This window comes from Malurus melanocephalus, unplaced genomic scaffold, assembly GCF_030028575.1.
Source record: "Malurus melanocephalus ecotype Western Australia unplaced genomic scaffold, MMel_1.1 scaffold_8, whole genome shotgun sequence".
NCBI classification, from domain to species: Eukaryota; Metazoa; Chordata; class Aves; order Passeriformes; family Maluridae; genus Malurus; species Malurus melanocephalus.
Window position 1 is genome coordinate 1,329,784 of NW_026623240.1, and position 24,673 is coordinate 1,354,456.

The 24,673-nt window shown below is 41.5% G+C and overlaps 1 protein-coding gene across 1 annotated transcript; it reads left to right on the forward strand.

Annotated features, from left to right (window-relative positions):
• The first annotated feature begins 844 nt into the window (after positions 1-844).
• Positions 845-24,298, forward strand: CNN3 (calponin 3). Its single transcript, XM_057373542.1, has 7 exons — positions 845-1,016; positions 19,263-19,384; positions 19,835-19,901; positions 21,042-21,179; positions 21,645-21,761; positions 22,492-22,638; positions 23,190-24,298. The coding sequence occupies exons 1-7, from the start codon at positions 960-962 to the stop codon at positions 23,535-23,537; spliced, it is 996 nt and encodes a 331-aa protein (XP_057229525.1). The 5' UTR covers positions 845-959; the 3' UTR covers positions 23,538-24,298.
• The last annotated feature ends 375 nt before the right edge of the window (positions 24,299-24,673 follow it).

A 24,673-nucleotide genomic window follows, 5' to 3' on the forward strand; every position in this document is an offset into this window, starting at 1 on the left:
ACCCCACGGCACAGCAGCCCCGCCACTCTCCCCAGTGCTGTCCCTCGGTGCCTTCACCGAGGGAAGGAGTGACCCGCACCAAAATGCGGAGGTGCCCGCTCCCGCAGGATCCGTGCCCGGATCACACKGTGCACAGGAACTCTGAGATCGAGACAAGAGTGAGCCCGTCGTSCCGCTGCACTTCAATCTCACTTTGACGACTTGTGCGCGTCTTTTCTCCCTCTCGCGCCATCTCCCAGGGTTTTTCCAAGTTTGCTGATACTCTGTAACCTTTCAAAGGAATTTCACAAGCAGCTCAGGCCGCGGCACAGCGCAAGAGAGCGGTTTGCACGAACGGCCCAGGGTTTCCCAGCATCCAGCYCTGCCCGCGGCCGTTCCCCTCAGCCCGGGCTCCCCGAGCCCTCCTGTCCGGGAAGGGCCCGAGGGCAAGCATCGCCCCGAGCGCGGAGCCACCGCCGTCCTCCCGGCTTCCCTGTCCTCAGGGCCGTCATCCCGGTCCGGCGGGGGCTTCCCACCGCGTGTGGCAGTTCGCTGACCGGGMTGGGAAGGCCCCGGGTCCCTCGCCGAGCCCCCCCTCCCGCTCCCCGGGGCCGGGGCGATCCGCGGCGGCGGTGCATTCCGCGGCGGCGGCCCTCGGTGCCCGCGGATTCCTTCCCGCTGACGTCCCCCCGCTCCGCCGCGCTCCCCGCCCCGGCCGGACCCCCAGGCGGCGCCCGGCGTTGGGCGGGGCGGGCCCGGGCGGGGCGGGCGCTCCTCCCCGCGGCCCCGCGCCCCCTCCCCGGCCGCCGGGGGGGCTGCCCCGGCCCCGAGCCCCGATTGGCGCGCCGCGGCTCCGGCGGCCGGGGGCCGGCCCGGGGGGGAGGGACTAGAACTTTCCGCGGCCGCGGGCGGACTCTCGTCTCAGCCCGGAGCCGCCAGCGCCTGCGACCAGCGCCCCCGGAGCGCGGCAGACCGCCGAGATGACCCACTTCAACAAGGGGCCCTCCTACGGGCTCTCCGCCGAGGTCAAGAACAAGGTATGGGCGGCGCGGGGYTCGCCGGGCTTTGTCTCCGCCGGGACGGCGGGGTGGGACGGGACGAGGCGCGACGCGACGCGRGGCTCCGCCGCCTCCGGCTGCCGGCGGGGATCCCGCCCGCCCCGCGCGGTGGAAGCGCGCAAGGATGCGCCCGCCGCCGGCCCGGGACGGCGCTGTCCTTCGCGGCACCGCTCGGGAAACTCGTGGGCACAGAGAGCTGTCAGCGCCGGGCGGGTCCGTGCGCGGAGCCGCGATTCGCGCGGTCGCCCGGACTGCACCTGCCCGTGCCGGCAGCCCTGGCATGGGACATCCCGCCCGTCCCTTCTCCTCCCGCCGGGATCGAGCGGGGCGCGSCGCCGGGGCCCGCAGCCGTCCCACGGCGGAGCGGAGCGGGGCGGCGGGCAGGGGTGGCGCGGCGAGGCCGAGCCGGGCAGGGCGCGGGCGGTCCCCGAGCGGGGCTCCGTGCGCGGTGCTCTGTGCGGGGCTCGCTCTGTTGGCGATGCTCCGTGCGGGATTCGCTCCATACGCGGGCGCTGCGCGGCTCGGGCCCCCCGCGCGGYGCATTCCATCCCCATGACATCATGGGCACGGGCGGCGCTGGCCCAATCGGCGCGGCCCCGCACAGACGCGCATTGTCCGCCCGCCCCGCCCCGCCCCGCCCCGCCCCGCCCCGCCCCGGGGGCGCACAAAGGCGGCGCGCCGGGCGGGGGTCCCGCGGCAGCTCCCCGGCGGGGATGGCCACGCCACAGCCGGGGCTGTGCTGTAAAGCGGCAGAGAAGCCGGTGCTGACAGCAGCCGGGCCGAGAGGAGGGCACCGGTTGTGCGCGGCTTTGCTGAGGTTTTTCTCAGGAACAAAAGGTGTCTCATGCTGTCCTGTTACACTGGCTGCTACCTTGCAGCGAACAATTACCTGACAAGAGGAAAAACCTTCGCAATAAAAATTACACCGCTAAACGAGCGGGGATAAGTTGGTGCTCAGTGTGTCTTTATTCACAGGCTTAAATTCTAAATGTGGTATTTAATAACCGGTTGTTTCACACACGTCTGGTTTCAGGCTTCAGCAGATCCCCAAATCCTGTTTTACTTGTAGCTGAGTAGAAAGGAGAGCATGGAGAGAAGCAGTTACTTTGAACATTTTAATTTATGCTTTAGAAAATAACATTTTGCTTTGGTTTTCATTCTTTATTGGCTTTCTCAGGATGGTTGTGGGTTCTGCTGCTAAGTTTGATGACATCATGTAACCAAATGTCTTCCAAAGTGGTTGCTTCCAGCATCTAAACTTAGTGATTTATCTGCACCATTAYACACAYGCACACAAAAAATACCCAAAAAACTCCAACTAAAACCTGTTGTGTATTATTGCATGTGAATTTAGAAGAAAGTAGATGCTCTTCTATTTCAAAATTATTGACAAAATCATGTAGGTGTAACAGTGATCCCTTAATGGGGACAAGATGGGAAGTTCTTTGTTCTTTCTTTCAGTTTCTTATTGCCATCAGGGCCTCCTGAAGAACTGCTCCGAGCCTGTGCATTAACAGAGGGTTTGAAACTGGTATATTTCACACCTTTATGCAAAGGGCCTTCACTTCATCTTGCTGAGTTTCGTTTCACCTTCTCTGCCTTCAATGCAAATATTGCAGAGGGATGGATGTTTTGGGGCAGCTCCAGTTTACTTGTTTGCAGGTTTCTGCTGCACTCTGTGGAAATGTCAGTGCAGCAGTGCCATCTAAAATAATTCAAGTGCACCAAAGATGAATTAACTCATCTCCTTTCAAAAACCCAAGCAAACAAAACAACTCCAGTGAACAACAAAAACTCCAAAAGAGATACAGCTTTGAGCTTTTAGTGTTGTTCTTACTGTAAGAGATCATATTTCAAAGCAGTTGCGTTATATACAGATATGTTGTGTAACTTCAGTCTAGTATCTTGCTTTGGTCTGTGAGTTGGATATGTTTCTGTTCATCTGTGTAATTGTAGAGGATCAGCAGATAATGTCTCTGTAAACACCAGAAATTCCTTTTTCCAGATTTTTGTCTCGTGAATATTTGAAGAATTTCCACCTCTTGATGGATCAGTTTTTGCTTCTGATTATAATAATGCTTTCTGAAATACTGGCCTTTTACAAACCCTTGTGTTATGGGTTTTTAAATGTGGTCTTGGGGCAATGTTTGTAAGTAGCTGTAGTACCTCCCTGCTTCAATGGTAGTTACTGTTAGATATCCTTGTTTGAAATTTTTGGTGCTGATCCCCAAGCAGTGTTTTTCTGCAGAGAATAGACAGCTTCATAGCTATGCTGCCTGAGGGTCCAGCAGTGCTGGATAAAAAAATCCCTTGGTTTTGGTTTTTATTCTTTATTTTCTCATTTAACATTGRATTAGTGTTCAGAGAGACCTTTTGKTCTCTRTGGCATTTGAATAGATGAACACAAAATGTCCTGATACTTTTTAAAGAATTTTATTTATTTGATGTTCAGGATTCAGTCTCTAGTATTGAAGTCTATGTCTATTTTGGTGTTTAAGACTTTTTTCCCTTTTTTTTAAATTCTCTTTTTGTCCTTTTGAGACTCCACCCTTCTCTTGTTTTGCTCCTTAACTTGGTTCACACCAATATGGTRTTTGGTCTCTGTTAGGGATCTCTTTTCCTCATTCCTGCAAAGAAAGCATGGAGTTTGTGTATTGCTTCCCAGCTGCAAGGAAACTTGTCTGCATGAGAAATGTGTAGGTAGTCAAACTAATGTAATCCCTTTGAAGCTGATTCCCTGTTTACATGAGATGGCAGAAGATATTTGATCCAAAACAAATATTCAGTGGGAAGCCCTTTAAACTGATTGAAGTGGATGGTTTCTTCTGCAGGCACGAAATAATTTTCTTCTTGAGCAATGGGGGAGTTACTGCAGTAAGTGAGGTTGACATAGCATGACATGATGATGCAATTAGATAAAGCTACAAACAGTTTTTGTATTTGTCTCTGATTTATGCTCCATTGTCTCGCTGCAGAAGGTGCGGAGCAAACAGGAACATTGGGCAGGAGGAGAGGYTCCAGTTCATTCAGCTGCTTCCTAGTGACTCCACCCTTCCCATGGAAATATTATTTCTATCGGGCAGGCATTTATCTTCTCCCTCCTTTCATGTTTGATACAGTGCCAGTTTCATCTTCATAAGAAAGTAGGGGTRGGCAGGAGTACCATTTGTATGGGGAGTTAAGTTTTGCATAGCATTTGGCTGTTCCGTGTCCCTGACTTTCCTTCTGAGCCATCCCTGTGTCAGGAAGCTGTCACTGGTCAGGACCATTTCCCAAACTTTTAAAGACAGCAGAGTAACCGAGGTGAGTTATCCTGCCTTGCAGCTGCCACCCTGAAAGGTGAAGCCCCAGCRAGATGGAAGAGGAAGGGAAACAAACGTTTTAAACTGAAGGCTGTTAGACAAATGAAGCCTGTAAACAGAGTATCTCCCTATTTTGCAAGTGTGCAGGAGGGCACTAGTGTTTCCTGCTTTCCTTCTTGAGGGCAAATACAGATTAATGAAAAACCATTGAAGCCTGTGGTTAATGATGCAAACCAGTCCTAGGTATGATTAGTGTTCCTCTTGAAACTGCTGAGGAGAAAATTCTTGTCCTGTATTTTACATGCTRCAGGCCAAATAAACAGATTTAATTGCTTAGACCAGATTTTTTTTTTTTTTTTAATAAATATTTTTATCTGGGAACCAGATTCAAATCAGAAACTTTTAGGTTTTTTAATTAGTGATTTAATAGTGAGATAAGTTTTGGCTGTTAGGCCTTCTTCCTCTTTCTTGYCCCTCCTTTCAACACAGAAATAATRCCCATTTCCATTCCTAAAATGCWRCTGTTCCTACTATATATTTGCTTTACCATTCCATACTTCCTCTAGACTTTAGGTTTGCTCACAGAATTTTATGAACCCTAGGTAACAGAGTCTGCTGCTGATAAAAGTTAATTTCTATTAATGTTGTCTGAAATGATGTAATAAAAATTGAGACTGTATTGGATAAAGACAGTGAAAGCTTAGAGTAGAGATGACCTTCTGTCATCATAACTGACAGTATAAGATCTCTGCATTCCTATTCTCTTGTACATAGACATCTATGTAAGTTTAAAAGAAGTAATGTCTTTCATTTACAAGGTTTGAATTAAATTCAGATGTTTAGTTTAAAACAAAATCAACCTGCATGACCATTTGCATTGTACAAATCTTCATTTTGTTGCATGGGGAATAAATAAAAAAAATAATATTTTGGTGCTCTTAGAAGTATTGTAATAGAAATATATACTGAAAAGAGTATTTTAGAGGAAATGGCAGAAGAATTTATAGGARCAAGCATTAAACTTCAGTTTGTTGCAGTTAATTCATGGTTTCTGATAGCTGATCATGGTTCTTGAAGTTAACATTTCCTAGCTAAATATCAGTTTCACTGTGGAAAGTACTAAAACTTTTCTCTTTGTTTCCAATTTTTGTATTTTTTTCAAAGAACTGTGAATTTCTTCCAGCTGGATCTAGGCATTGGTAACAGATCTGCAGTTCAAGTGAACTTCGTAACTTTGTACGTAGTGGCACAGTGTTGATAATTGAGTCAACAGCAAAACTGTCCATGAAACATAAATATGACAGTGGAATAATTCCATAGCTAAATGTACCATCAACCAGTGTTTGGCAAATAACTGTATGCATCACTTAAAAACACTTTAGTAATATAAAAAATGAAACCATGTATTTTGTCAGTTAGTCTTAAGATGCATTTTTTAATGGATCAGCAACCAGTTTATGAGAATTCTCCAACTTGTTTACAATTTCTCTGCTGTTTACTTGTTTCTGATGCTTAGTTTTACTTTGACGGTATTAAATTTTAGTTACTTGCATTCAACAACCCTTGAACATGGCCCGGCCACATGCTGCCCTCCAAATCATGCCATGTTCCTTTTCTGCTCCTTTTCCTCRTTTTGGAGAGGATTTTTTTTTAAAGAAACCTAGTGAATCACTGGCTTCATTGAGCTGTAGTAACCTATTAATTTGTATTCTCCTGGTGTTAGATCCCATGTGTGAAGCGTTCTCATGCTGACTGAGAATTGGTATTAATGCAGATTAATTAGATTTTTTGGTTGTTTTTTTTTTTTTAAATGAGAAAGGTAATCCAGCAGTGGAGAATCTTAACCACAGTGGTTCTACTTGTCTTCATCCTTTACTGTCTCAGTGTCTCTACTCTCCCTTGATGTGTCTAATCCATTTTCCATTTTCCCTGAGTCTCAGGACAGGTCTGTTCTTTTAGGCATAATAGAGTATGGGTTTCCCATTCTGTGGCTACTTCAATACAAGTATTAATCCTACAGCAGTAATATGGAGCCCTAGAAGGAAGTACAGACTGATGGTGATGGAACCTGTGCAGCATTAGGGTGACAGTTCATAGGAAGGATTCATCTGTTTTTACCATGAACAGGAGCCAGTGATTTGCYGTGGAAACCTTCTCTTGCCAGCAGCAATGGATGTTAGCACCCATGCCTGTTCTGCACATTTGCCCAAGCCCACAAACAACGAGAGTTGCCTTTGGGAGCCCTTGCACAACCCCACGAGGTTTAATTTACCCTGTACCCCGTGTCACAGATCAGGAGCCCCTGAGCAGATGAAACARATGAGTGAAAGTGGCTTCCCCAGGGACATGTGGCAGTTGTTGCTGTAGACCACTGACACAGGCTTGGCTTCCTTTGCCCAACGGTTTAAATGCCCAGTAAATGTTGACACTTCATTGCAAAGCTGCCAGTTGTCATTTGGAGTCCCCAGAGGTGAGGCACAAACAGCTCAGGCCATGCTTGAGCTGCAGGGCAGGTGTCACTGCTGTGTTAAGCCCTGAGTGAGGGCTGTCATTTCCGCTTCTGCCTCTCAGCTTACACCATTTTTTCCAGGAGGAATGTGATAATGGCATGGCACAGGCAGGGTTTGCTGCTGCCTCATGAGCACACAGGCAGAGGTGGAGCACCACCCGGGTGTGCTCCTGTGCGTGGGGACAGCATGGACAGAGCTGCCAGTGCTCTGCCAGCACAGCGTGGGGCCCAAGGAACTCAACAGTGAGGATGTTTGCTGAAAACTTTTGTTCTGTTTAAGCTTAGTAGGCACATTGTGTCTGCACTGTCCAATTTAAAACATTTTCTGTGCATGTATAAAAATGTATTCTAATGACCTTGTTTATGGTGGATTAATAAACTTTTACTAAGTCTTACACTGGTGACAGAAAATCATAAAACTCGCTAACGTTAATTTTTAAGGATATGAGATAAGAGTTTTTCATGCTTTGCATGCAAGCTCACAGTGTGCCTCCTATGGCTAAAACTCTTCTGAAGAAAGCAAATAGAGCTCGACAGTCGTGACAATTAAATGGGATTAGCAGCCTCAGAAAATAAAAACTATAATTTGCATTACAGTAATGCTTGCTTGTTTAAAATTTACAAGTGAATGTGCTCTTTGTGTGGTTTCAGAATGAGACTTAGTTTAAAATTTAGGAAAAAATACTTATAGTCCTGTTGGCTGAATCAATACCCATAAAAGATAGATGTGTGCACACRTTCTTGTGGGACAACAGCCCATCATTGATTCTTCTCTTTTTTTTCTTTTTTTGACAGAATATTAATTTGGCTGCTTTTTCTTGCCTGCAAATATTTTATAATATACTTTGGAGAGTAAAGGGTAGAAACTTTTTTGTACTCAGAGTTGTTAGCTCCTGTAGCTGCATAACACGGTATACGCGGGGCATCTGACRCGTCCTTTTAAGGCAAACTTGGTAGAGATTCCCATCCCCTATGGAACTGTACAGGAAAGGCCTTCAGTGAAAATGGGCTTGAGGCCAGGACACGTAGGGCGATTTGAAACAGATTTTTTCTAAGTGAGATCATGTGAAAATCCTTCTTTTTTTCTTCAAGAGGGACTCTTTTGCTTAAAACTTCTTTTTGTAGGTATCTGATTCTAAACAACTGTTAACTTGTATAGCTATATTCAGCAGCAAATGCTCTCTTTTGAGTAAATAAATTTGGTTCTGCAGTAATGCCTCATAGTAACTTATGCCATTGTTTCTGTTTAGTGGGGTTGAATTACAGTGCTTTTCTCAAAAACAGTTTTGACTTTCTTCAGGTGGGTGGTTCTATGTTTGGGGCTATTTGTTTCTTGTTTTGTTTTYTTGAGCTGCAATAACCCTTCCCTCCTCCCCATGTTTTTTTCCCCCCTCTCYTCCTCAAACCACTGCAGATTTTAGTAGATTTTTGGAGGGAAGACATAATTAAACTTCTTGTTGCTTGTACAGAGCTCTGTCTTACCCAGAGTGGACACTATTGTGGATGTGTAACTTGCAGAGGCTGGCAGGCGCTGGTGTCCCCGCAGGAGCTGGCAGTGAGGGAACGCCATTACAGTGAGGATGAAGTGCTGCTGTCACAGTCACGGTCTAGTGCCCTGCTTGGACTCTCCCCAAGCGCCTTGCCYGCTCCCAGAGCTGGGCCAAGCAGGATTTCAGCCTTGGGAGCCTGAGCTTGCCTGGTCTCTGATAAACACTCGCTCCTGGAAACCAGAGTTTAACCGTTCAGTGCCTTTGCTGCTTCCCTTCCAAGACTCGCCCCTGTCTTCTGGGGTCAACACAGGACTTTATTTAGGCAGAGCTTGACTTAGACAGCCTTTTGGTTACTGAGTAATCCTTAAGAGGTACAGTGAAGTGAAACAGCATGTGGCTTGGGCATGCRCACAGGATCTGAACAGCAATTTTCSKAGGTTTGGGYAAAACCTAAATATTTCTGCACTTCCTTGCTGTTCTGAAATGCTTGCATGAATGCTGAAAATCCTACCTGGCTGAATTATAGATGGATCCTAAACAAATCTTGCCCTGCTTTGCATATTTGTACCATGGCTCTTCCCAGGATATAACTGGATGTTACTATTGTAAAAACCTTGCCTTGCTTTCCTGCTAAGAAAGTTCTCCTGTTATATTGCTTTCCTGCTGATATTTCCACGGCTACAGCCTCTTATTTATAGATAGCATTATCTTAGTATCCCTGGTTTTGCTTGAATAATTTAATTTAAAATTATTTTTCTGAATATACGAGAAGCCTTCACAGAAAAAGGTAAGGCATAAAATACACGTGCATTTGGGAGGAGATTTGGTTATATTTAAACATTCATGTTGAAAAACAGCTCCTGCCTTGCTGCTGACACAGACCCCATCAGAATATTTCCTTCCTGAGTTGAGCATGGGCAGAGCACAAGTCAGAGCTCAGGCCAGTTCACAGGCAATGTGTACAGAAGGATATGTTGGAGCAGGAGCTGTGGAATGAGATTCCCACTGCATGACCAGCCTGAGCTACCACTGCTTTGGTTCACTTCATAGCACTGTGGGGGATCAATTAGAAGTTCCATTATGTATTGTAATTGAAAGTCAATACAGTGTGAAGTCAATGAAGCATGTGTAGTTCAGGCACGTATCGGGTGTGCTAAGACTAAATGCTCCTTGCTTAATTTTGCAAGAAGCTGTTCCCTTATCTTGCTGACATTGTTGTATTAATCATGCCCTGTACAAGGGAAAAGTATAAGTAACTCTTGGAGAAAATAAAGACTAAAGCCTTTTTACTATGGTCTGTCTTGATAGCAGCCTTTGTCATTAATAAATGAAGGTATGAAAGCATTTGTGATACGGAAAGCTACTTCTATTGGAAAGAATCTAGTGGGTTTTAATAAAAAATAAACAAAGGTGTGAGATTAAATATCAGAGATAAAGCACTGGTCTTTGAATGGATGGAACAGAAATAGAACAAAACCTAACTAACATAGAGCTCAGTGCACCTGAGCATTTTGTTCTACAGCAGAATAATGGAACCTTAAATAATTGAGGATTGAGACCTCTTGCAGTCATTTGCAGCACAGCATTACCCACACATTCTGCTGGTTGGGTATTTCAGACCTACTGTCAGTTCAGSTGTGCAGCATAATGAGACCACAACTTGCCTGAGTTTTGGATGCAGTGTGTGTGTGCATCTCCTATACACCACCAGCACTGCCAGCTGTACTTTCTGCTTGTGCTTAATTGCTGAAAAATGTTGCTTTGAAAGTTTCTACAGGGCATTGAATCAGAACCTGTTACTTTGGAGTTTGAYTGTCTTTCCTGCTTTTACACTTGTACTTTTTTCTTGACTCATAAACTCCAGTGTAGCAGGCTTATAGTTTGATTTGTACATAATTAAAACTACGTTAAATAAAAGATTGAGCTAGAAGTTCATGTCATTATGAATTTTGTCTCTCTGTCTTCCTTTTTGTGGACTTTCTTCTTGAAGATGGAGATTAGAAAATAAAATAAACATTTTCGAAGGTGTTTATGGTCATCACCTTTTTGTTTCTTTGAATATCACTTTTTAGGTGGTTAAAGAACAACTTGTCTGGGTGGCCATATCCAAAATATTTTTTAATGTTTCTGGGATTATCATCAACCTTATGCATCACTTACTGAACTTTAACTAGTCASAGATATACCCAGGAGGGTGTGAGGTGGAGGGCCAGGAGCAGCAGATCATTATTATCTTTCATTCTTTGGGCCAAGTTCGTTCTTGCAATATTTTTGCTGGCAGTAAAGCAAAACAAGAGTGTGAAGCTGTTGATAGACAAGGTCTTCTAAAGCTTAGGGTGTGAAATCTSTATTTCTTGTGCTTCTACTAAGAAAACTAGCAAAGAGGAAAATGACCTCAGTCAGAAAAACATGCTGTGCAGGACCTGAAAGGTTTTGGTCTACGACCTTTATGAAAGATAAATTTAGGCAGATCTTACTAAGTAGAAGCAGCTAAGGAAGTTCTCAAGAAATGTCTTTCACCTAAATTACAAAAAAAAAAAAGGCCAGATTGAATGATTACGTGCAAAGATGAAATGGTGGTAAGAATGAGAGAAATCTGTGTTTTCTTTATGAATACCTATCCGAGGCACCTCAGTGAGCCTGCTCAGCTAATGTGAGTTCATAGAGTTAAATCAGTGCAGGCTGACAGGCAACTGAGCAGTATCAGTGCAGTTGGTGGGAAACACTGAGCACTATTAACTGGGAAATACTGTTATCTTGGGACTGCCATGTCACCTGCTTCATTTCCCAGTCAAGCCTATGCCTGGGATCACAGCTGACAGACAGAATTCAAGGGCCTGAGCTTACTGGGTGGGAGCAAATAAGAGCAATAAGAGCAGAGTCTTGAGGTTTATCTTTGAAACAAATGCTGGGAAAATGCAGCATGGATTATGCCTTTGCTGGAGAGGCAGAAGGAATGTGCCAACTTTTCTGAGTGATATGTTTGAGTTACCAAATTCCTGCTTGCTGCTGTAGAACAATTCCTCCGGCTTTGGTAGTGAAGAGGGTTTGAAGAGAAAGAAAAAAGTGGAGAGAAACTCAGCCTGAAATAATCAGATTTTGTGGTCCTATTTGGAAGGTAAATKTGAAAGGCTTGTCAACACAGTTGAGCCTTGGRGAAGGGCTACTGAGTCACAATACARTTTGCTTTTAAAAGTACGTATTTTAGAAGTCATYCTATTGGGGAGAAAAAGGAATAAGATTGAAAGAATATACAATCTCCTGGGTTTCTGTAGTAGCAATAGATTGGAAAAGTATTCTGAGGAATGATCATTGATGTTACTGTTTCTGTTTGTAGGCTCCATCTAGGCTTTGAGAACTACTGTTTCACCAAAGTTACAGTAAAAATTGTCTCAGGAGATGCTTCCTGGGTTACTACTGGAAAAACTAAATTGTTTTCAGATGCTTTGGAAGGTTTTTTTTTCTGTTTATGCACCAGATTGTTCTGTATCATTTTTTCCCCTTTTCCCCCACAAAAGATTAACTAGGCGGCACGGAGGTCTGTCAGGTTACCAGGATTTTCCATACAGCACTCAGCATGTTGTTTCAGGAGACATTACTGCTCGTGATGTCAGAGCCTGCYCAGATTTGCTGTGTCATATCAGTCGTACTGGGGACAAGTTTCTTAGCAAGGAGAACTCACTTCCCATCAGGGAATAACAGGCTTTTGTCCATTGGGTTGGATCAGCTGTGGCATAGCTGAAGAAATTTCATGTCTCAGTGGTTTTCTGAAACAAAAACCAGCAGTGACTGAAAATAATAGGTAGTGAATATGACTGAAACCATGTTCTGTGAAAAAATATAAATAGCTCAGCCATATACAGGCAAAATCCACAGTGCAAAGGAAGTCGATACCAAGAAGTATAATGTATGGTGGCATGACCAGAAGGTGCTACCACTGACAGTGGAAGATGATGCCTAAGGAGAAYCGGAGTTGCAAGCCAGAAAATTGTGACTATGACAAAACATGAAAAGAGCAAAAAGTGCAAGAAAAACTGAGAACTTGTTTGGATAARTGAGGGCGTTGCAGTAGCTGCCGAGAACAAGAGGGAACCAGCATTCAGACCAAGGGTAGCTGTGTGTCCGAGTTGTTGCTGCACTTTGGGGGAAGAGATGGTCACACTGGCTTCTTGAATAGCTTGCAGAATGTCATAAAGTCCTACTGGACAGCCAAGGAGTAGAACACTCAGTTCTTCCAGCTGGCTGATCTGGCAGCAAGCACCATGCATGACTACAGGTATCTGTAAGATGACTTGGAAACTTTGAGCATGGTTTGTTCTCACTTCRCAGTTTAAAGTGGTGCCTATGGGAAGAGTGCCAGGAATTTTGGATTAATGCTCATCCATCTCTTCTTTAAAGATTGTAGCTTAAATTTTGATTTACAGAGAAAAGAGTGAGATGTTGGCAAGGTATCAGTTATGATACACAAAAAAAAATACTGTTGAATATTAAGCAAAATTGATGCAGCTGTAAGATTTTTGTGCTAAGTAGCATACTGGGATATGGTGAGGTCTTTCAGTGTGCAGTGTTCTCTGCWGAGTGTTGTCTGCCTTTCTGTACAACAGTCCATAATGACAAAATAAAAGCATATTCAAATAYCAGGGAATACTGAAGGGTGGGTTTGAGTTTTTGAAGTACTTTCCCCTTTGGTTTTCATCTGGATTGTCACATTCCCTTTGCATCTGCGTTTCYTGTGCACAAATACGCCTCCTCTGACATTTGCTTTTGCATGCAACATGTATGTTGACATACATGAAATTAACAGGGAATTAATTAATTTGTCCTCATGATAAAGATCATTGGTTTGGTCGTTCAAATGGCAAGAAGCTCCCCTTGACCTTGATACTCTGGCAATTCCTTTTCTTACCCACTTTCAGTAAAAATCAAAACTATTTTTTTCCACTCTGTCTCAATTTACAGGTGTGCTGTTTGTTTACTCTGTGACTAAATAATCAGTGATTATGGCCTTGCCTCTCTCTGTTACCTCTGAAACTGTAGATTAGATATGTACAGTAATCTATTTACACCAAAGAATTCTAACCACAGTTTTATCTTGCTTGTATAATTTAATAAAAATATTAGAAAGTCTTCCTCCCGCTTCTCTAAYGAGGAGAACTTAATCTTCTGTGCCTTTTTCTTGGTCATTCACATAGCCAGGAAGCTCTTAACACTTCTTTTCTCCGAGATATTTTGTGTGTCAGTTTTAGATAGGTGATTCATGAGTGTGTTCTGGAACAGCAGATGATAAACAGGAATTCTGGATAACAATTTGGGACTGGCTGTGGTCTGCCTGACTCCCACTTCTGAGCAGTAAGAGCTTTCAAGAGCTTTTTCTGCCTTGATACCAGGAGAGAATTTTGCTTTAATCTTTCCCCATACCATCACAAAGCCTTAAAAGGAGGAGGAAAAAGATTTCATCACAAACTATTGCCAAGCAAACAAAAAAGAAATRTCAGCATTGGTATCTTTGGCCTCAGCAGGACAAATCTGCTGAAGGCAGTGCTTATTTCCTTGCAAAGAGTGTTTGTAGGCAGCAAGAACCACAGCAATTCAGTGTCACTCAGTTCTCCATTAATAAAGAWTGAAAAGTTGATACAGGAACAAATTGGTGCTTAAAATTGAAACTGTACAACCTTAGGTCTTAAAACCTGGAATTTTCCATTAAAATTAATATTAAACCCCCTGGCTGGACATGGATTAAATTCACTACAAGATAAATACTCCTATTCTTACTAGAAATTCAGTAAGCTTCCTCTATTCAATCTTGTTTTTTAACTGAAAAGTTAGTAATTTTGTGTCACTTTAAGCAAGAATATGAGCCATACCGAATTCCTCCCTAGAACCCAAAACTTAGAGCTTTATCTTTTTTTTTTTGTGTGTGTTCACTTTGGTGAAAAAGCATGTATGTAACCTCTTCCTGCTGTCATATCTTTGAGTAAAGGCCTGATTATTTCTCTTGCTATACATGGCCCTATACTTTATTTACCTTGGAAAACCAAAATGTACAAACTACTCTGCTGTAGTTTTGTATGTATCTACATCTTAAGTTTCATTGATAGACATAGTTCCTATGATAGAGTTGTTGATGCACTTCAACAAGCACATGCTTTTCTTGTTAAAACTTAGGACTTCAGAGCAGTTTTTTCAAATGCCTACTAGTACGTTAAATCTAGCATGCTGCACATTAAACCTTTGACTCCTGCTGGGAAGGGCAGGAAGCCTGCAGCTTTAATCAGAAATTTCATCAGAAGTGCAAGCTGTTATGACACGATGTTTAACTTAGGAAGTTTTATCTTTCATACCTGGTTTTTAACTTAGTGAGATTTGTGTTTGCTAGTCCCAGTGCAAAAAGAAGTGCAGTGTGCTTAAACTCTTTCTTGAGATCCTGTTACAGTATTTTTCCAGAGTAGCAGCAATAGAGCCAGCTGAACTCTTAAACAGGAGATTTGGCATACATGTAGCCCTCAGCGTACAGTGTGTACTGTGTAATTTGGAAAAGATTAGTATAAAAGGATAACTGAAAGTCCATATGATATCAGTTATGGTGTGAAGTACTGGTTAACATCATCACTCAAATGAAACATGCTACAGGCACACTGAGTAACTTCAAGGGACACAGACAGATCATTMAAGTTGGCCAGCATAGCTTCGCTTGCTTCCAGGAATCCATGAGCTTGATAAAAACAGTGATGAATATTACTGTACTACACATGGAGGGAGCATTTTTACACTCTAAAATGTCCCAAACGGGACAGTCCTACCTGAACAGAACTGGATGTGAGGATCAGGGGTGAAGTTGCCAGAGAAATCAAGTTTAACCCAAGGATTCTAGCCTGAGGCATACATTGGCATAAACATATGTCTGTCAGTTTGTAATAGGCAAGTAACACCTAACCTTTTCCTTCCACAACCTTGGATCACTGTAATTTTGACCACATGTATAAACATTAGTTTCCTTTCAAAGWTGTCTCTTAACTATTAAACCTATATCTCTGAAGTATCAACAAAAAGAGCAACACTGACACCTTTAAATATCTTTCAACATTTGTTCAAAGAATGGGAAGAAATTAACAATTGGCTTCCTGCAATATTAATTAATCTTTGATTAAACTTCTGTAAAATTTTATATCCATTGCTACAATTGAATAATTTCTACAGTATTCTGAAACTGTAGCTTTTTTTTTCATGGCACTGATGATACTTTGAATGAAGCTGCTAAGCTACTACTTTCATCTTCAGTAGACAATGTTTTCTTTTGCTGTAGACTTGTAAGATTTAMGTATCTTTCTTGAAGCTTCAGTATTTATAAAGGATCAAATGTTGGCACGTTGATTAGTAGTAATGGAAAAAGACATAATTTTTTAGCATTKATATCAAAGCCTCTGGCTTCACCTCATAGATAGCGATCAGAGGAAAACTGGAACAACTCTGATATCCACATGTGGAAAATATGAAATATTCACTAAGAGTGTTACATAACTTCTGGTTGTGCCATTGGGAATAGAAGAGCTAAGAATTCAGAGCAAGCATAATGCTGTGCTTCTGGTAGTGTCTGACCTGCCACTCTCCCTGTTTAATCCCTTCTTCTCACACTTTTAAAGCCTGATTCTAAAGATTCCACATCTCTTGCTTTTTGGGTAGATTGAAGATAATTTGCAGAGAAAACAATAGATTTAATATTAATGCTTTTAGTGGCAGTAAGAAAAGTATTCTCATGTGTAGAAGCATTTTTTACTTTCTATCTCTAGATAACCACTGTAGYGATACCCCAAGACAATTAAAAACCTCTTGAAAAGCTCAAGATTTGARCACATGGTAAAGTACTCCAACATAAAGTAAATAATTTTCGGAAGTGATAAAATTCCACCTGATTACTTCCAAGGTCCCCAAGCAATGGGGTCAGCAATTTAATATTCAGTACAGTTGTAATCTCATATATGGAATGCACTTCATATTAAATGAGGAAACATTCTGCCATTTTTTTTTTCTTTTATATGCTTGCCAAGAAAGATTAAAATAACCATACTTGCAGAAGTCTTTAGGGTTCTCACTYTTATTGGCTTCCATATTTACTCCTTTTTTTAATATTGGGAGGGAAAAGATTAATCTTTAAACTGTGTCTCTTGGTGATATGATCACAAACTTAATTTCCTTTAAAAATAAATTATCAATATTTAAAAATAAGTTAAGTGGTAGAAAGGTAGAAACACAAGCCCAGTTCTRTGCCAGAAAATTTCAACTGCAGGATGGCTAAACTACGACTTAATTCTGTCTTTAAGGTACACTGAAACTGCCTACATTTTCAGAAAGTGTCGTGTTTATTTAGTTATGTARCTACAGAATTGTGGAAGAGATTAGTTCAACCCCTGCTTTGCACCCACATGCTGTTAGAATGGGGATTTTATCACAGTATGAATGTCAATGTATGATTGACCAGCTCAAATTGTCTGCTGTCTTCTAACTGGAGCCTCAGAATAGAATGTTCTGGCCTTTCTCTAAATGCTGTTTCTTCATTTGAAGTGGGGTACAGAAATACATTACAAACTATACATCTTGCCYGTACATGTAACTTATGGGTTTGTGKGTGAGGTCAGTTTTGCAAGATTTCAAAAGGTTCTCTAATGTGTAAGACAAGTACAATGTTTTGTTTTAGTCTTCTGGGGGAGATGTTTTGGTATCTTTCTCCTTTGCACATACATTTATTTTCACTCAAAATCTAAACTCATTCAATTCTGTCCCAGACTGTTTCTCTTCTATAATTTTGGACAAGCTAGTTGAGTTCTACCAGATGTTACTGAGGAGTCAAATTAAGGCTGTGATCACATTAGTTTTGTCTCCATAGGAAATAAAAATATCCRTGAAAAGTCATTTGTAAGCTAATATCACCAGGTTAGGGAGGACAAAGATGATAACTGACTTTTCCATACACCATTKTCAAGATGTTACCCTCTCTTTGCTATTATTACCATCACTATAAATGAATGTGGTTGTGCTGCTGCTGGTGCTAAATTTAAGGAAGATGCAAGGGGGACTGTCTGCCACCCAAGAGATGAGACCACAGCCATGTCCTCCATGAAGCTGCAACATTCAGCTTTTATAGTCTGCTTCTCATCTTAGCTAATATCCAAAAGATGTGATTAAAAAATAATGACGTTTTCCTTATCATCTTGTATGGAATATTGCAAAATATTTTACACCTTAATCAAGGTCTCAGTGTAGGAATGGGTTAGTCCATTATCCTGATCTGTAACTAAGGCACCATAGCACTAMTGTTACAAATAGTCTAAGGAAAAGAAGTATTACTCAGGCAAGTTTTTGAAGTAAAGCCAGAGATACAGGAATTTTCCATTCCCCTTAGAAGAAAAATAAAGAACAGAGTACTGTAATTTGTAGTTTGGTCAGTTTGGAGTCAGGGATTACTAATGCTAGCCAAAATGTGGCAATTGCCTCTATCCAAGTAACTCAGATAGGTTGGAATTATAATCTCCTGCCTGCACTATAAATATAGCTGCTAATAGCTAGCCTTTCTTGGCTGAAGTCTTAAAACTTCATGTAAAAAGTCTCAGATGTGCATTTTGATCTGAATGTGATGGCTGTACATGAGTTTCTTATTAGGAGTTTGTAAGCAGCTGCTGTAGCTGAGCTGATTTGCCACGAATTAGAAACACTGCAGGTACATTCTGTGCTCGCCTGTCAGGTTTCTTATGGTACCTCCCTCMCTCCCCACCTTGCTCACTGACCCATTCAGGACAGCTAATGAAGGTGGAAATGTTGCCAGCCTCTGCACCASTGGAGGTTATTTATCCCACACAATCTTGTGCTCAGATCATTTGTTTTGTTTGCAAAAAAATAGTGATGATTTCAGTGAAAGAATCCATTTTGTCCAACTCGCCACTGTTGAAAAAGTTTGCAGAGGTGACAAGTTCAGCCTGAAGGAAGTTTGAGCTGCTTTTTGATGCATTCAGGGAAGGGAAAAAAAGGGCAGAATGAAGGAACATGGATGCTGTTGACAGCTGGTGGTGTGAAGTTTGCTGGTATTAAGCATTCCTTTCACATGGATTGATTTCTAGTGACTGAAGCATAAACTTACACACAGAGTAGTGGAGTCTGAACACCTGGAAAGTGAGTTTTTAAGTCATCTTGCTAAGAACTCTGGGCCTCTGCTTGATGCCTTTAACTTCAAAGATTATTGCACATTTTCTTTCTTTGCAGTTAAAATACGAGATCACAGTTTATTCCAAAAGAATCTTCCAGGAAGGTCAAAGAGAAAAGAAATAAACAGGGATACTAAAGATTAACGATAAACCAAGGCACACAGTCCCCAGAATCCSCAGCGAGATAACTCTTAATGTTGTAGCAACAAGGGGAAAACTTACTGGGTCATCTCCATTAATCATAAACTAGCTATAAAAGCAAACCCACTAAAATCTTCAGCTGAATAACTCCAAATCTATTTTATAAAATTTCTCACATAGAAATCTACATGCGAGCAGTAGTACTCATGGCATGGCAATTCAGAATTCTTGTGTTCATAATATACTATTTCCCTTCCTTACTTCCTGCCAAAGTACAACTTGGGTCAAATATTGTTTTCAAAAATCATTCCTCTGCAGCTGTCAAAAGACTTTTCAGGAACTTCAGAAATACTTACTCTAGGAAAAACTGCTACATGCTTCAAAGTGCTTTTTGCGAATAGATGTTTAGTAAAGCCATTGAAATTAAAGGGATAAAGTACTTACAGCTGTGCTCTAATGTATAAAACAGTTTAAAAATCCAGCAATAAAATTACTGGATAACAGCTGTAGCATACTCTGAAATGGAATTGGGGTGGGGAACATTTGGAGATTGCTCTCCTGAAGTAACTTTATAACTGCTTGTATTACAGATTGCCCTGAAATATGACCCCCAGATAGAAGAAGATCTGCGTAACTGGATAGAAGAGGTTACAGGGCTGAGTATTGGTGCAAACTTTCAACTGGGATTAAAAGATGGCATAATCTTATGCGAGTAAGCATTTATTAAGTAACCTTATCTTTAGGAGTTTCCTACTTTCAAGGAACTAAGATGGGACTTTCTGAAGATTCCCCTTCAAAAAACATCAACCATAACAGTCAAAGATAGCTGACTGTAGAGTGGGAGACAACTTCTTTGAAACTATTGGAAAAATGAGCACTTAAATCTCCTTTATATTTCAGCAAAGATTTCTCATGTTTTTAAATTTAATGGAATTCAGCTCATTTCTATAGTAATCTAATGGCACACAAAAATCCTTACAATCTGTTAGACTTGTGAGACCTAAGAACTGAGCTAGCCCTCTGTATGAACCAAGAAATTAACCATTTTGATGAAACTAATGCAACTAATAAAGCATGAGTGAAAGTATTATATAATGCCTGCACAGATGGTATAAGGACAAGATTTATTGTTTAAGCATTTCCCTCTTTTTCACCTCCCCAGGCTTATAAATAAGCTGCAGCCAGGATCAGTGAAGAAAATTAATCAATCAAAACTAAATTGGCACCAGGTAAAACAAACAAAAAAMCAACCCCAGAACTATACCTCTAACACCCTCAACCCCCAAACAGTTMTTTTGTTCTGTATTAACAAATTTGCTGTGAAAATGGTACATCTTAAATCTTAATAGCACCAAGATTACATATGATACATATCCAAGAGCTGAGGATGCTGCAGACATGAGCAGTGTTTAACAGAATGCAGCTACAGCTGAGGTGGTTCATCAATGGCAGTTGAGTATCTGTGTTTAATAGCAGTGCTTTAGTTGTTTGGGAAGTGTTCAAATGGAAGAACAACTTCCCAGTTAAAAAGAAAATAAAAGTGTTTACTTTTTATTAAAACACAATGAGTTTTCCATCCAGGCAGTGCTGCAAGGTATCAGGTCAACAGTTTGCCTGTACCTGGACATCTCTGTGTGAAGTGTCCTCCTGAGGAGGCATCTGGAGAGGATGTGTTTGGAACAAGCATTGGAAGGGTTGCTGCCAAGAGTTACTGCCTTTGCTGTTGCTGGGTCTAGCTTAATGCTGTTATGTCAGCCTCCTTGTTTTCTTGGAACTGAGCACTTCTAAATATAGTCAAGGATTTTTTTTTTAAAGTTCTAATACCTCTTAGGACTTTCAAAGGAAAGATGAGATTCAGTCCTTACTCTTTGTATYGCATATTGCTTTCCAATTTCTACAGCACATAGTGTTAAAAAGTTCTAATAAACCCCAAAGCATATTTGAACCAGGGGGTGAGCAAGATAATGCTTTCAGTACATAGAAGGATYCCATCCACATAGTTATGTTCTTATTTTATTCAAAATTATCAGTTGCTGAAGTCAAATAGCATGGACACTCTTATCAGATTTTCTAATTTTGAAGAAGGTTTTAAAGTTTCTCTTGAAAGGGACAATTGAGACAAGTTTTCTTATCAAAGCCTGCTCTAACAAAGTATGTGGTACTCACTGATGGAGGGATGCCAGGCTGCGTAACACCCTRGTCTGATTTCTGAAATCAGTATTAAAACTAACAAAAAATAATCCCAGACTTCCCACCCATCACTTGAGTAAAACAAGCAAACAAACCAACCAACACCAGGAAGTTTTAAAATTAGTTTCTTTCTGATTTTAAACCCTGAGTAGAAAGCTGGCTTTTTTGTTTCTGTTTAGCTGGAGAACATTGGGAATTTTATCAAAGCCATCCAAGTCTACGGCATGAAGCCACATGATATTTTTGAAGCAAATGATCTTTTTGAAAATGGAAATATGACTCAAGTACAGACTACTCTAGTGGCACTGGCAGGTCTGGTAAGTATTTTTACCCMCGGAGCTGGCACAAATCCATGTGCCAATCCAGGTGCACCATTATAACCCATGTAAATACAGAAAACAGCATCCAGCCTGTCAAGAGAGGACAGACAGTACTGAGAGTCTGAGATACTGTCGAGGCTGCACCRTTCTGTGTGCTCCCACATGCCGCAGAGAAGGCTTGGAGTTCAGAGTGAGGGTCCCTGACTGCTTCCTTGTGCATCTGCAGAACTGGGCAGGCTCACAGGAGAATACTAATCCCTGCAGAAYATCCTTTTGACTCCAGTAGCTTTGGAGTGCCACCTTCAAATGGCATGGGAAACTGGTACCTTCTCTCAGCCCTGACAMAAAGTCTCATGGAGATAGACCTGCTTGTGGCATTGTTTGAGAGCCCAGGCTCAGGGTGTGGAGCCAGAGAATACATTTCAAACACTGAACACTCTTATTTTCCCTCTCCCTAAATAGGCAAAAACTAAAGGTTTTCATACTACAATTGATATTGGTGTCAAATATGCAGAGAAACAAGCACGAAGTTTTGATGCAGGAAAACTAAAAGCTGGTCAGAGTGTAATTGGCCTGCAGGTAAGTATGAAATTCAGATTTGCAGTTAATTTGCTACATTTGAGAACAACTTTCTTGCTTTGATTAATTGATATATTTTTTATGCAAAACCAGTTGCAGAATAATAATATATTCTTRTCACAGAAGGAGAAATGAGGTTTTAATTCTTGTAAGCAGTTGATTGGCTTTATAAGCTCAAGTCACTGCCTGGAAGGTTTGTTTGTTTGTTTAAATCTGCTATTAGAGTGATAAGGAGGAAAAGAAGGCTAATATTAGCAGCATCATCTCTGTCTTTGAAAGTGGTTTTAAAGTAGGAGTCTTTRGATAGCTAAAGCTCCTTGTATAGTAGAAACATTTTTTTCTCTCTTTCCTCATAAAAATCAACATAAAATCTTAAAATTCTTGTGGTAGAGAGTTTGTGGCAGTATAAATAAATCATTTTACATGTCCAAGGTAAAAGGGACTTACTATGTTTTGAGGCATACATCCATTCCCATTGCAGTGCAGCTGGAMAAATGCCAGTCACTGAAATGCCTTAGGATGACAGTTGCCTTTATTTTTCCTTTTGAAACTCGGTAAGGAGATAGGGTAATTTATTATGGGTAGTGGTCAAACTACATGAGGAAAGCATGCACTGAAATTACTTTTTGTTAACCATCACAGTTACAAACTGTATTTGTTTCCTTAGACTATGCTTAACATACAAATGAAAATMATTTTTTCTATCCACCTCTTTCTTCCTCCAATAAAGATGGGCACCAACAAGTGTGCCAGTCAGGCAGGTATGACTGCTTATGGAACTAGAAGACACCTCTATGATCCAAAAATGCAAACTGATAAGCCATTTGACCAGACGACAATTAGCCTACAGATGGGCACTAACAAAGGAGCCAGTCAGGTAAGCAGGACTGTGTGACATGTGCAGGGTGGAGCCAGCTCTCAGCCCAGTGGGACAGGAGAGCTTGGAGTGTGCCCAGTAGTAGAGTCTAATAGGCAGCAGCAAGTGGGTGCAGTTCAACTGTGCTTTTGCATAGTAACTGAGGAACTTGAATATCTTATCTTAACCAGYGTGTTCTGTGCTGAGTATCTTAAGGCATAAAAACGACCTGGTGCTTCTAGAATTTCCAGCTGGCAGTGTTGTACCAGAAGAAAACAGTAACTTCATTTTAAGTATTAACTAGACAGAGACAAAAAATAAATTGCTTACTGGCACCACTTTAGTCAAAGTACTTAGCACATTCTTTCCAAAGAGGAACATTAATTGGACCTTTCTGCAAGGACTTTCTTCTGTGAGTTACCTACTATTGAACACATGCTGCTTTGCTGTATTTTGTTATACAGTAATTTCTACTTCAACACTTTTCAGTGAAACATAGTAGTTGAAATCATAAATCTAGTTATCACAGCTCTTGACCTTCTTACTGAACCTCTACAATCCTGTKTTATTAGGCTGGTATGCTGGCACCAGGTACCAGGAGAGACATCTACGATCAGAAGCACATATTACAACCTGTGGATAACTCAACTATTTCGTTACAAATGGGTACCAACAAAGTAGCTTCGCAGAAGGGAATGAGTGTGTATGGGCTTGGACGGCAAGTGTATGACCCCAAGTACTGTGCTGCACCCACAGAACCTGTCATTCATAACGGCAGCCAAGGAACAGGAACTAATGGGTCAGAAATCAGCGATAGCGATTATCAGGCAGAATACCCAGATGACTATCACGGAGAGTACCAAGATGACTATCAAAGAGATTACCATGGTCAGTACAACGACCAGGGCATTGATTACTAGCTTTGCATCAGAAGTTCAGTATTAGTCCATTATTTTATTCAGTAAGAACGAAACTAGCCTTGTGGAATTGTTACCTGTCTTTCCTACACACTACGCTTAATGTACCTGAAGAAATACTGCCTTACATACATTCCTTTTTCCTTTCTCTGCCCTTTCCCTGTCTAGTTGCCTTTAGTGCTGTAACAGTTGTAGTCTACAGCATAAACAATAATTGCATATGAAGTAAAAGGAATACTGTGAAAGGGGGAGTGCTCTCATACAGCCAGGTTGTTTAAAAAGGAGCTATGCATTCTCACAATCTCTACTTAAGTAGGTCTTCACATACCATGTTAAGCCTTCATTTTACGTATTTACAGCTTTTCTCCAGAGGAGATAAAAGAATCTCATGCTTCAAGTTACATGTGGTCTTTGCCAATTAAATTTAAGATATCTCATTAGTGATTTAATATCATTGCTATGTTTTTAAGGTATTGTTTGCTAATGRTAAGTCCTGCATTAGAGATAAGTGTGCATTTGTGATTGTGTATTCATTCCATTTATCAACACTGACCAAACTTAGAAATAGTTGTCTTACTAAAAGGGAGCTTGTACAAAGTCTTGAGCCAACAGAAGTTCCATGATTGACGGTGCATTTACTTTTTACTGTGCCATAATATATCCATGTAGAAATGCTTTTTTCTTCCTTGAACTGTATTTATTGCCACACTTCTCAAACTGATCCCATTGTATTTTTATAAATAAATATTTTTTTCTTAAAGGTATGTAGATGATTTTGTCTCATTTGTTATGCTACCATTCTCAAAGGTTAGACGTCACAAGAATTATTCCAAAATAAGCAGCATCTTTGCCTGTGTTAAGGGTAATGTAGAATTCGGGTCTGTTCAGTTCAGGTTCATTCTTTTCCATGGGATTTAATCTAACAATCTTGTACAAATCTCTCAGGAATAAGGGACACTGACTTAATAGGAGAAGAATGTAGGWCCTTCCCAGCCGGGTTCACTTCCCTCTTTGTGACTCTGAGGTTATGACCTGAGATCCTTAGCAGTTTACTAAATCCCTGCTGTTTTCTTGTGGCAAACAAGGATCTGCACATATTTATTGCTGCCCCTGCTTCAGCTTACAGCCTTTATACCATC

Excerpts from the sequence above, each read along its gene's own strand:
- CNN3 (XM_057373542.1), top strand. The coding sequence starts at position 960 with ATGACCCACTTCAACAAGGGGCCCTCCTACGGGCTCTCCGCCGAGGTC. Across the intron at positions 1,017-19,262 it reads CCGCCGAGGTCAAGAACAAG|ATTGCCCTGAAATATGACCC; the intron begins GTATGGGCGGCG and ends CTTGTATTACAG. Across the intron at positions 19,902-21,041 it reads CAAAACTAAATTGGCACCAG|CTGGAGAACATTGGGAATTT; the intron begins GTAAAACAAACA and ends GTTTCTGTTTAG.